General features: G+C 41.0%; 1 protein-coding gene across 2 annotated transcripts; it reads left to right on the top strand.

The window, feature by feature from the left end:
- Positions 1-463: 463 nt before the first annotated feature.
- On the top strand, positions 464-8,815 carry TRNT1 (tRNA nucleotidyl transferase 1). Of its 2 annotated transcripts, none has more exons than XM_068906772.1 (7): positions 464-769; positions 1,720-1,913; positions 2,485-2,623; positions 2,906-3,032; positions 4,098-4,291; positions 4,473-4,723; positions 6,042-8,815. In XM_068906772.1, the coding sequence occupies exons 1-7, from the start codon at positions 604-606 to the stop codon at positions 6,288-6,290; spliced, it is 1,320 nt and encodes a 439-aa protein (XP_068762873.1). In that variant the 5' UTR covers positions 464-603; the 3' UTR covers positions 6,291-8,815. The 2 variants fall into 2 exon arrangements, with proteins under 2 accessions (XP_068762873.1, XP_068762874.1); XM_068906773.1 differs by having other exon boundaries at positions 474-769; positions 5,713-8,815.

Below are 8,815 nucleotides of genomic sequence, written 5' to 3'. Positions count from 1 at the left end.
GACCCACTGTTCCCAAGATCAGAAGTGAGTAATACGCTGCAAAATTACAGAGTAATGTGAGACTCCAGCTACAGCACGACATAATGGATCTGGGAATCCGTGTGCTCTGAACAGAGAAGGCCAGGTCAGGATATTATTCCATTAAGTATTATTTATTTTATTAGAAACAAAATTAGCTCTTTATATAGCTTTCAAAGTTCTTTACATAACTTTCAAAGCTTTTTTCCCCCCTCCTATACGGTGGAGGGTGACCCAGCCCGGCGCTTCCGAGAGCCCAGGGCTTTGGAGGCCTCAGGCTTCCTGCCACACAAAGGCAGCAAAAACCTACAACCACTTAGGAACTGCAGGTTCTCCGTGACGGAGCTCTGCGCGTTCACCGGTAACGCAAAGGGCTCTGTAGCCCGGAGCTTCCGCGTCCCCCCTTCTCGCCCTCGGCGGGGCCGGGGCCGGGGCAGCTCCGCCCGCGGCGGGGCGGAGCGGAGCGGGGCGCAGCGCTGAGCTCATCGCACGGCGCCCGGGCGCCCAGGAGGCGAAGCGCCGCCGGCCGGGCCGGTCGGGCCGCGCCGCGGGCGTTTGCGCACCGCTTCGCTCTCGCCGCCGCAGATGTGGGCCGGCGCGCCGCTCCGGCTGCGGCTCCGGCTGCGGCTCCGGCTCTTCCCGCCGCGGCGGCAGCGGCAGCAGGAGCAGCAGCAGCGACCCGGCGGCGCCATGAGGCTGGAGTCGCCTCAGTTCCAGGCGCTCTTCACGCCGGGGCTGCGGGGCGTGGCGGGTGAGCGGCCCCCGCCGCCGCCGTTGGGGCGCGTGAGGGGGCGAGCGGCGCGCGGCGGCCGTTGGGGCGCCTGAGGGGGGGAGCGGCGCGCGGCGGCCGTTGGGGCGCCTGAGGGGAGCGCGCGGTGGCTGTTGGGGCGCGTGAGGGGGGAGGGCGCGCGACCGTTGGGGCGCGTGAGGGGTTGGCGCGCGGCGGCCGTTGGTGCGCCTGAGGGGAGGGCGCGCGGCGGCGGCGGCCGTTGGGGCGCGCGGCCCTAGGTGGCTGCTGCGGTGCGGCCCGTGCAGGCCGCTGTTCAGTTTCAGTCACTGTTACCTTAAAATAAGGAGTTAAAAATGACGGATCTCTGTCAACTCTCCCGGGCTGCTGTTCCTGAATAAATAATATTAGTTTGCAGGGTTTTTTTTTTTTTCAGTGCTGCCAGCACAAGCTCGCTGCGGCCTGTCAAAAGTAAACTCAAGCGCTTTTTACCTCGTGCGTTACCGGCTGCTGGAAATGTTCTGCTGCCCAGAGTCTCCCAGTGCCGTGTTAGCAATAAATACCAGTGTTTAGGGTACCAGAAAGGCCCGTTTGCCTCGTAGCTTGAACGGTGAATTAGTGTGCTTGGAGAAGCAGTTGGGAGACCTGAGTCTGCACAGTGCTAGGTGGGAAAAAGAGAAATCTGTTGTGGCAAACTCATCCGGCTTCATAGGAAAATACGCCAGGCTCGTTGCTGATGCAATACAGTTGATTATTCTGTGGACTGATAAACTCAAGCTACACTGCACCCACTACCCGTGGGTGCCCAACTGTGTACCTAGTCTGTGCAGTTTGCGTGAAGCTGTGAGATACCTATGTTTTGCCACTTATTGCGTACTGTAATATGTAAACCCACATGTACAAATCTGTTATGGTTGACAGTGTGTTTCATTTTTATTTTAGAAGGTGTTTTACGGTTTTCCTTTCCTTCCCAGAACTGTTTGAGAAGAAGAACTATGAGCTGAGAATAGCAGGCGGTGCCGTGAGAGATTTGCTTAGTGGGATGAAACCAGAAGATGTAGATTTTGCCACTACGGCTACGCCAGCAGAGATGAAGGAGATGTTCACGTCTGCTGGTGTTCGTCTGATCAACAATAAAGGAGAAAAACATGGAACCATTACTGCCAGGGTTGGTTTGTGGTTTAAGTGGGATCTTTTCTGTCTAACTGCTCCATGTATCTGTGAATATATGGCTTAGCTAATGCAAAACTGGCCGCGTGCTTATTCTCCATCAAAATATCACACTAATAGTTTAAATGAGACCATCCTTTAAAGTATGGCGTGCTTTCCGATTGGTTTCTTGTTTGTACAATTCAATGACTTACTGTGTTTTAATGCATGTTATCGCTGCATAATCTGTTTATGCTGCTGAATCATCATTAGAAAAGGTCATGCAGGCTGCTTATATCTTCATGTAATGTGGGGAAGTTGATCCTAATGTTCTTACTCCTGATTTCCCAAGTCTTGCTTCCTATACCCTGCTCGTTCCTCTGCCTCTTATTCCATCTTCTGCAGGAAGACTTCTGCAGACTCTCTAGAAAATGAATAATGCAAAGATTGTTTTCAGGTACTGATGTTTTTCGATTGTCTGCTCTGTGTGGAAATATGTGTTTGTATATAGTTCAAGCTGGATACAGGCAAACCAACGTGAGACAGAAAGACGACTAGTTTTGTAATAACAATGTTTGTGGAATTTGCAGCTCCATGAACAGAATTTTGAAATAACTACTCTTAGAATAGACGTTGTCACCGATGGACGACATGCAGAGGTAGAATTCACTACTGACTGGGAAAAGGATGCTGAAAGGAGAGATCTCACTGTCAATTCCATGTTTTTAGGTAAATATCTTTCAAAAGTAAATTTTAGATGAAGCACTGCTTTTCACATTCAGCCAACAGATTATGTCAATCTGTTTCCACTTTATTTTTTTAATATTGCTGTTAGCTGAAAGGTCTGTACAAATATGAGGGAAGATCTGACAGACTAGATCCATTCCTCATATTTTCAAGTGACTGCATTGAATTATGCGAGTCGTGTTTATATGGCTTGCTGTTAACTAAACTCCAAATTTCTTATACAGCCATGTCAGTTTATATTCATCTCTTTTTTTCTTCTTCTAGGTTTGGATGGAATGCTGTATGATTTTTTCAATGGATATGAAGACTTGAAAAACAAGAAAATTAGGTTTGTAGGACAGGCAAGTGAAAGAATACAGGAAGACTATTTACGGATCCTAAGATATTTCAGGTACTATGCTTTGCCTTTTGTAGATAAAGAAATGAACTAAACACGTGGCTTCTCATAATTAATTGGATAGAAAATTAGCTTCATAGAGAAGATTCAGAATTGAAATTCAGACAATGCTTTTTCCTTAGAAATGTGCTGAAAACACGTGTTACTTGCCTTTTCCATGTAAGTGAAAAATAGCAGCTGTGCTATAAGGTTTTTCAGCAGTTCTAAGTCTGAAATACAACAAACAACTTAAAAGGAAATGACGTGAAGTTTATTGATAACACATAGATGGCTGAACTGCATTCTAGCGATAAAAGTCAAATTACTTGCCTTGAACCTTTCCACAAAAAGGTGGGGGTGGTTTCTGATCAAGATTGAGTTGGCTGCTTTGGACAGTCAAACTTCTTAAGATATCCCAAATAGAATCGTGATCCTCTTTTACTGAGGAATAGACAATTTGCCATTACTTTCAGTGGGTGCAAAATGATGCTGGCTTGTTAAGAGAGTACTGTGTGTGACATGTGATCTGAGAGAAGAAAGAAAAATAGGCATTCTGAAGGCAAGAATGCTGTGTAATTATTGAAAGATGAATTAGCATGATTCTGTGTAAGTACGAATGAGGGATAGGCTTCAAAAATATTTAATTGCCAAAAAAAAGCACTTTGCTACTTAATTTTCAAAAGTGTCCAAAGAGATCTTGAAAATGCTACATCTCTAGTTTGTGTGTAGGTTTTTTTTTTTTTTAACAAAAAAATTTTTATTACCTTTTTTCTTCGCCACTGACCTTTTGCAAGTCATTAAGTCTCTCTCCATTTTTTTCTTGTAGTACTGCTTTGTAAAATGACTTGTAAAACAGCAGTGGAGACCTTTAAGATCTATGGATGAAGAGCATTGTAGAAGGTATCATAGGAAAGTATCTGTGATATAAAATGAGTTGTGGTAGTTGTCATATATTTTTAAGTTTCCGCTAGTATTTTACATGAGAACATTTAACATTGTCATGATAAGCGTTCTCTGAACAGCAGTAATAAGTGGAATAATTGTTCTGAACAGTGACATAAAGAGTTTTTATTTGGGCAGGTTTTATGGAAGAATCGCAGAAAAGCCTGATGATCACGAACCCAGCACGCTGCAGGCAATTAAAGAAAATGCCAAAGGTTTGGCTGGAATATCAGGAGAAAGGATTTGGGTGGAACTGAAGAAAATTCTTCTTGGAAACCATGTAAATCATTTGGTTCGACTTATGTATGAGCTTGATGTTGCCCAATACATAGGTAAAGTGAAATGAAGATTGTATATGACACAAAGAGTAGGAAATCAAACAGAACTGCAGCATGGCAACTAAGATAAAAACTTGTTTGTTTTTACCCAGTAATAAATTAGATTTTTCCTTCGTTAGCTTCTGTGTTTCTTATTAGCACTATCTCTTGTTCCTTTTCATGTGTGTCCCTTTAGGACTACCACTTAATGGAAATTTAGAGGAATTTGACAGAGTCACTGAAAACGTTCAAAATCTGTGTCCAAAACCAATGACTGTTCTAACGTCACTGCTGAAGGTGAAGGATGATGTCATAAACCTTGATTTGAGGCTGAAAATCTCAAAAGAAGAGAAGAACCTTGGCCTTTTTATAGTGAAGCACCGGCAAGACTTAACCAAAGCTATGGGTCCAGAACCACTTAAGCCGTATCAGGACTTCATAATGGATGTAAGTGTATCTCATATCGCTGCATTTTGTTCTTTGCAGTAAACCCAGAACTTGTACTTTTACAGATTGCCAAAGATGATGTTTAGTGGAAAGAAAGGGCCTTACAGAGTCAAATAAGAGCCATGTCATTGGCAGGCTTGTTTATTTGTTCTGGCCAAATTGTTGCACCTTTATGCCAGAGTTTAACGCCCAAGATATTTTGACCAGAAAGCTGGGAAGTATGGGTGAAAAGTATTAGCCCAAGTTGGATTGCTCCCAGTGTAGCATTGTTGCAGTAACTGGAAGAACATCATTCTGTATTAATGATACAAGTCTCAGTTAACTACGGTTGTAATTGGTCTTAGTTTTGTTTTAATCTGAAGAAGGGACCAAAAATTAACAAGAGCTATCACTAATGTCCTGGCATGTTTTTGCAACATAAAACAGAAACTGTGATACACAAAAAAATTCTTTTCCATTAGTAGAGCTTAATTTCGAAAGAGGATGAATATTAGATGTTTCTACTTAAATTCTCTTAAGTTTTCTTTCCCATCTAAAATACTGAGGTTTTAAGTACATTTCTAAGAACTTAGTTTAAAAAAAAAGAAACCACAATATTGTTAACAGTTCTGAGAAACTTGCATTCCGGAGCAACTTTTTGACTGGATTTAAAAGCCTATCTTGCAGTCAGTTAGGCTTGAAAATGTCACTTGCTTGAAATGTAATCTTCTGAAAGTAAAGTTTCCTGAAAACATAGCTAGGGACTGAGAGTTTGCTGTACTGTCCCAGCTGATGTCTCCTTCTGCGTTAAAACGTGAGGCAGGATTTGGACCTCAGGGGACTCCAGCTTTTTATGTCAAATTCAACTCCTTGACTTGTGCAGTGAAAGCGAGTGCAGTTTCTGGAGCATTATTATGTGTTCTTTGTGAGGAGTACTGCTCAGTAGGCAACCTATGACATTGTGCAAAGTTCAAATAATTTTCAAGCGAAATTCTGCCCTTTTATTGCAGTACTGGAGACTGAAGGTGAGAGACATCGATGTCTGCAGTAAGGTCTCTCTCTCTCAGGAAAGATAATAGCTCCTCTCCAATGGTAGGCTGAAGAAAACGGTTACAGCTGTTGTCTGGAATTTAAGAAGTCTCCAAGGATCTCCTAAGGCTTCCAAGTTAGGACTGAGTTCTAAAACTTAGGAGACAGAAGATACCCTAACTTTCATACTTCCAACTCGTTGCCCAGTTAATGCTTATAAGGTGTCGTGGGACTAACATGATGATGAGCACAAATTATTCTTTGAGCTGTTTCCTAATGTTTCATAGTGAATCTTCTTATTTCCTTTTAGTCTAGGGAAGCTAATACAAATTCCAAGATCTGTGAGCTTCTAAAATACCAAGGAGAAGAACATCTTTTAAGAGAAATGCAGCAATGGACTGTTCCTTCTTTTCCTGTTAGTGGCCATGATTTAAGAAAAATGGGTATTTCTTCTGGGAAAGAAATTGGAACAGCTTTACAACAGTTGAGAGATGAATGGAAGAAGAGTGGATACCATATGGATAAAGAAGAACTCTTAAGTTGCCTGAAAAAGCTGTAAAAATGTATAATAGTTGATACTTATTAATACCCAGTCTAAACAGAATCAAGATACTAGTAAATATGTTCTCAGAGTATTATCAGCCAATAGAACATTTTGTATCGTAAAGACCTTCACAGGTGAACTGTTCTCCTGTTTACTAATTCATAAGAAGTTCTGCAAGCGCAGGGGTAATCTTGCGGTAAATTAAAGTGGTATTTGCCAAATTCTAAAAAGCCTACCTCTTTTTATTGTATTTTAATGATAAATACTTACTAATGCTTACGACTTCATCTTCACTTAGGACAAGTAGAGCTGACACCAAGATTTTTCTCATTCTCACTTTGCTGCATCCAGGAAGAGCAGGGTCTGTGCTCTATTTAAAATCCTCTTCTTCATGCTTTTTTTTCCCCCCCTCCCTTCTCTCTCTCTAGGAATAATGAGATCTAAATGTTTTTGTAGTTAAAGCTAGATATGAAATCAAAATCTTCATATGCTGTCTTACCATATAAAGCACATATGTTTTCTGAAAGGATTTTATTTTTCATAATTCCAGAATCAATTTTTGATTAATAGGATGACTTACCTGAGTCGGTATGACAGGCAATACGTACGTGGATATGTGAATCTTTTATCTCTTCAGTAGTTTTTCAGTAACTTATTCCTCACTGTGAATAACTGGGTTTAAAGAAGATTGGTGGAGGATTCTATAATATATTTTCGACTTTTAATGTGAAACATATCATTAATTTTAATAGCAGAAGGGAAGGGAGTTTGAGGTTCCCTGCCTGCCTTTTGTTTGTTTGGTTTTCCCTGTGCCAGGTGGGTGACTCCTGCTTTCCTTCCTTTTTCTTTCACAGTGCGTTTGTTCCAAAGCAAGCAAGATGGCGTTGTTTGTGTGCCTAAACAAAGTGAACTTGAGCTAAATCACGTAGTTCTGTCGCCTTTAGAGTACTAACACTCCGGAAAAGTTACCAGTTTCCACTCAGTGATTCTCCACCCGTCTCTTCCTGTAACTTGCAGCAGTGAGGCACAGAGGTGTTTACCCACGCTCTGCTTAGCAGTCGTTCTCTTGAAATTGGTAGGATTATTTCAGGAAGAAGTCTTTAATATCCTTACTACTGTCTTCCCCAGTTACATAACATCTGTGTTACTTCCGTGTTAATTGTCCGTACTTATCTTCTGCCTAAACTTATCCGCATTAAAAGTGCACTCTGAATTCAGTTCAAAAGGATGTTCTAAGTAATGTGACTCTTCAGGGTTAATAAATAGATCAATAACGTTTTGGAAAAAAAGAGATATAAATGGGTTTGATGATGATTTAAAGCTGATGAGGAGGGAGGAAACCTAAGCAAGAAGTTTGCTTGCATGTAGTATCGAGTAAATTGTACTGCGTTGTTTTAAGAGGGCTTGAGTAATGTTCATAGTCTCTTTGAACAGTAGCGATGTAATAATACTGTGGAAAATAATAGGTTTTTGTGCTGTTTCTGACCAGTTTTCATGAACATATATCAACGTCCTTAGATTTTTTGCTTAAAAAAAAAAACTAAAACAAAAAACATTAGTACTAAAAGCTTCTCTTCTATATTTATGAACTTTATTAGCGGTGTTAAGTTTTCCTATGAACCCATGGGTTACTGTAATAAAATGTTTTCATTTTCCTCGTGGTAGTTACCATTTTCAAACACTAGATGGCAGTAATATCAGCACAGTTTCACAAAAATGAGGCATTTTACCCTTTCATATAGATAATTGCTCCAGCTGGTCAGTTACCTTACATAAATTATTGTGACGGTACTTAAGAAGGTTGGGGAGACAGCAAGGGAAGAAAAAACAATGCTGTTTGTTAAGACAAACCTGATAAGCACATGACGGTGTTCCATTTAATTATGTAATTAAATTGCAGCCTCATGAACAATTTATTGAACTACTGAAATGGTGGGAGGGTGGGGACTAATAACATTTAGTACAAGAGTAGATTCTTCTCTACTACATCCTTAAAGGCAACTTCTGGTGAGATGCTAAAGTGTTAGCAACTACCTTTTATAGTACAAAATTGTTTTCAGAGCGAAACTCCACTTAGAGGTAGGATTTTCTGACAGTTAAGGAGGCAAACTTCTAAAGCTTTACAGTCTCCAAAGCTTGGGGAAAATAAAAAGCAACTATCTTGTTCTGAAACCCTCATCATCAAAGGTATGCCGCTTTGAATTCAGCAGCAGTAGCACATTTGCTCAAATAGCTCATTTAAAACTCTTACTACAACTGCACTTTCCAATTGATGTATCCAACATTTTTAATTTACTATATTTGGAAGAAATTAAATCAAGGTAAAAATGAAACTGCATTAAAACGCTTTTCATGTTTTTAAACAATAGCAGATTTTAAACAAGAATTACCAGGTTGCGTTTTTGGAAAAAATGATCTCTTTGAACAAATAAGCATTTTTCATTCAGTGTAAACTTCAGTGTAAACTATTTAAATACCAAATTGTAGTTACGAGATGAAGCAATTGCGCATGTACGTTCAAATAAAGTTCTCCAAAGGCC

The sequence above is a fragment of the Struthio camelus genome, chromosome 14 (genome assembly GCF_040807025.1).
Source record: "Struthio camelus isolate bStrCam1 chromosome 14, bStrCam1.hap1, whole genome shotgun sequence".
NCBI classification, from domain to species: domain Eukaryota; kingdom Metazoa; phylum Chordata; class Aves; order Struthioniformes; family Struthionidae; genus Struthio; species Struthio camelus.
This window is presented reverse-complemented; position numbering and strand designations above follow the sequence as displayed.

Coding starts and splice junctions, on each gene's coding strand:
- TRNT1 (XM_068906772.1), top strand. CDS start 604: ATGTGGGCCGGCGCGCCGCTCCGGCTGCGGCTCCGGCTGCGGCTCCGG. Junction 770..1,719: donor GGGGCTGCGGGGCGTGGCGG/GTGAGCGGCCCC, acceptor TTTCCTTCCCAG/AACTGTTTGAGAAGAAGAAC. Junction 3,033..4,097: donor CGGATCCTAAGATATTTCAG/GTACTATGCTTT, acceptor TTATTTGGGCAG/GTTTTATGGAAGAATCGCAG.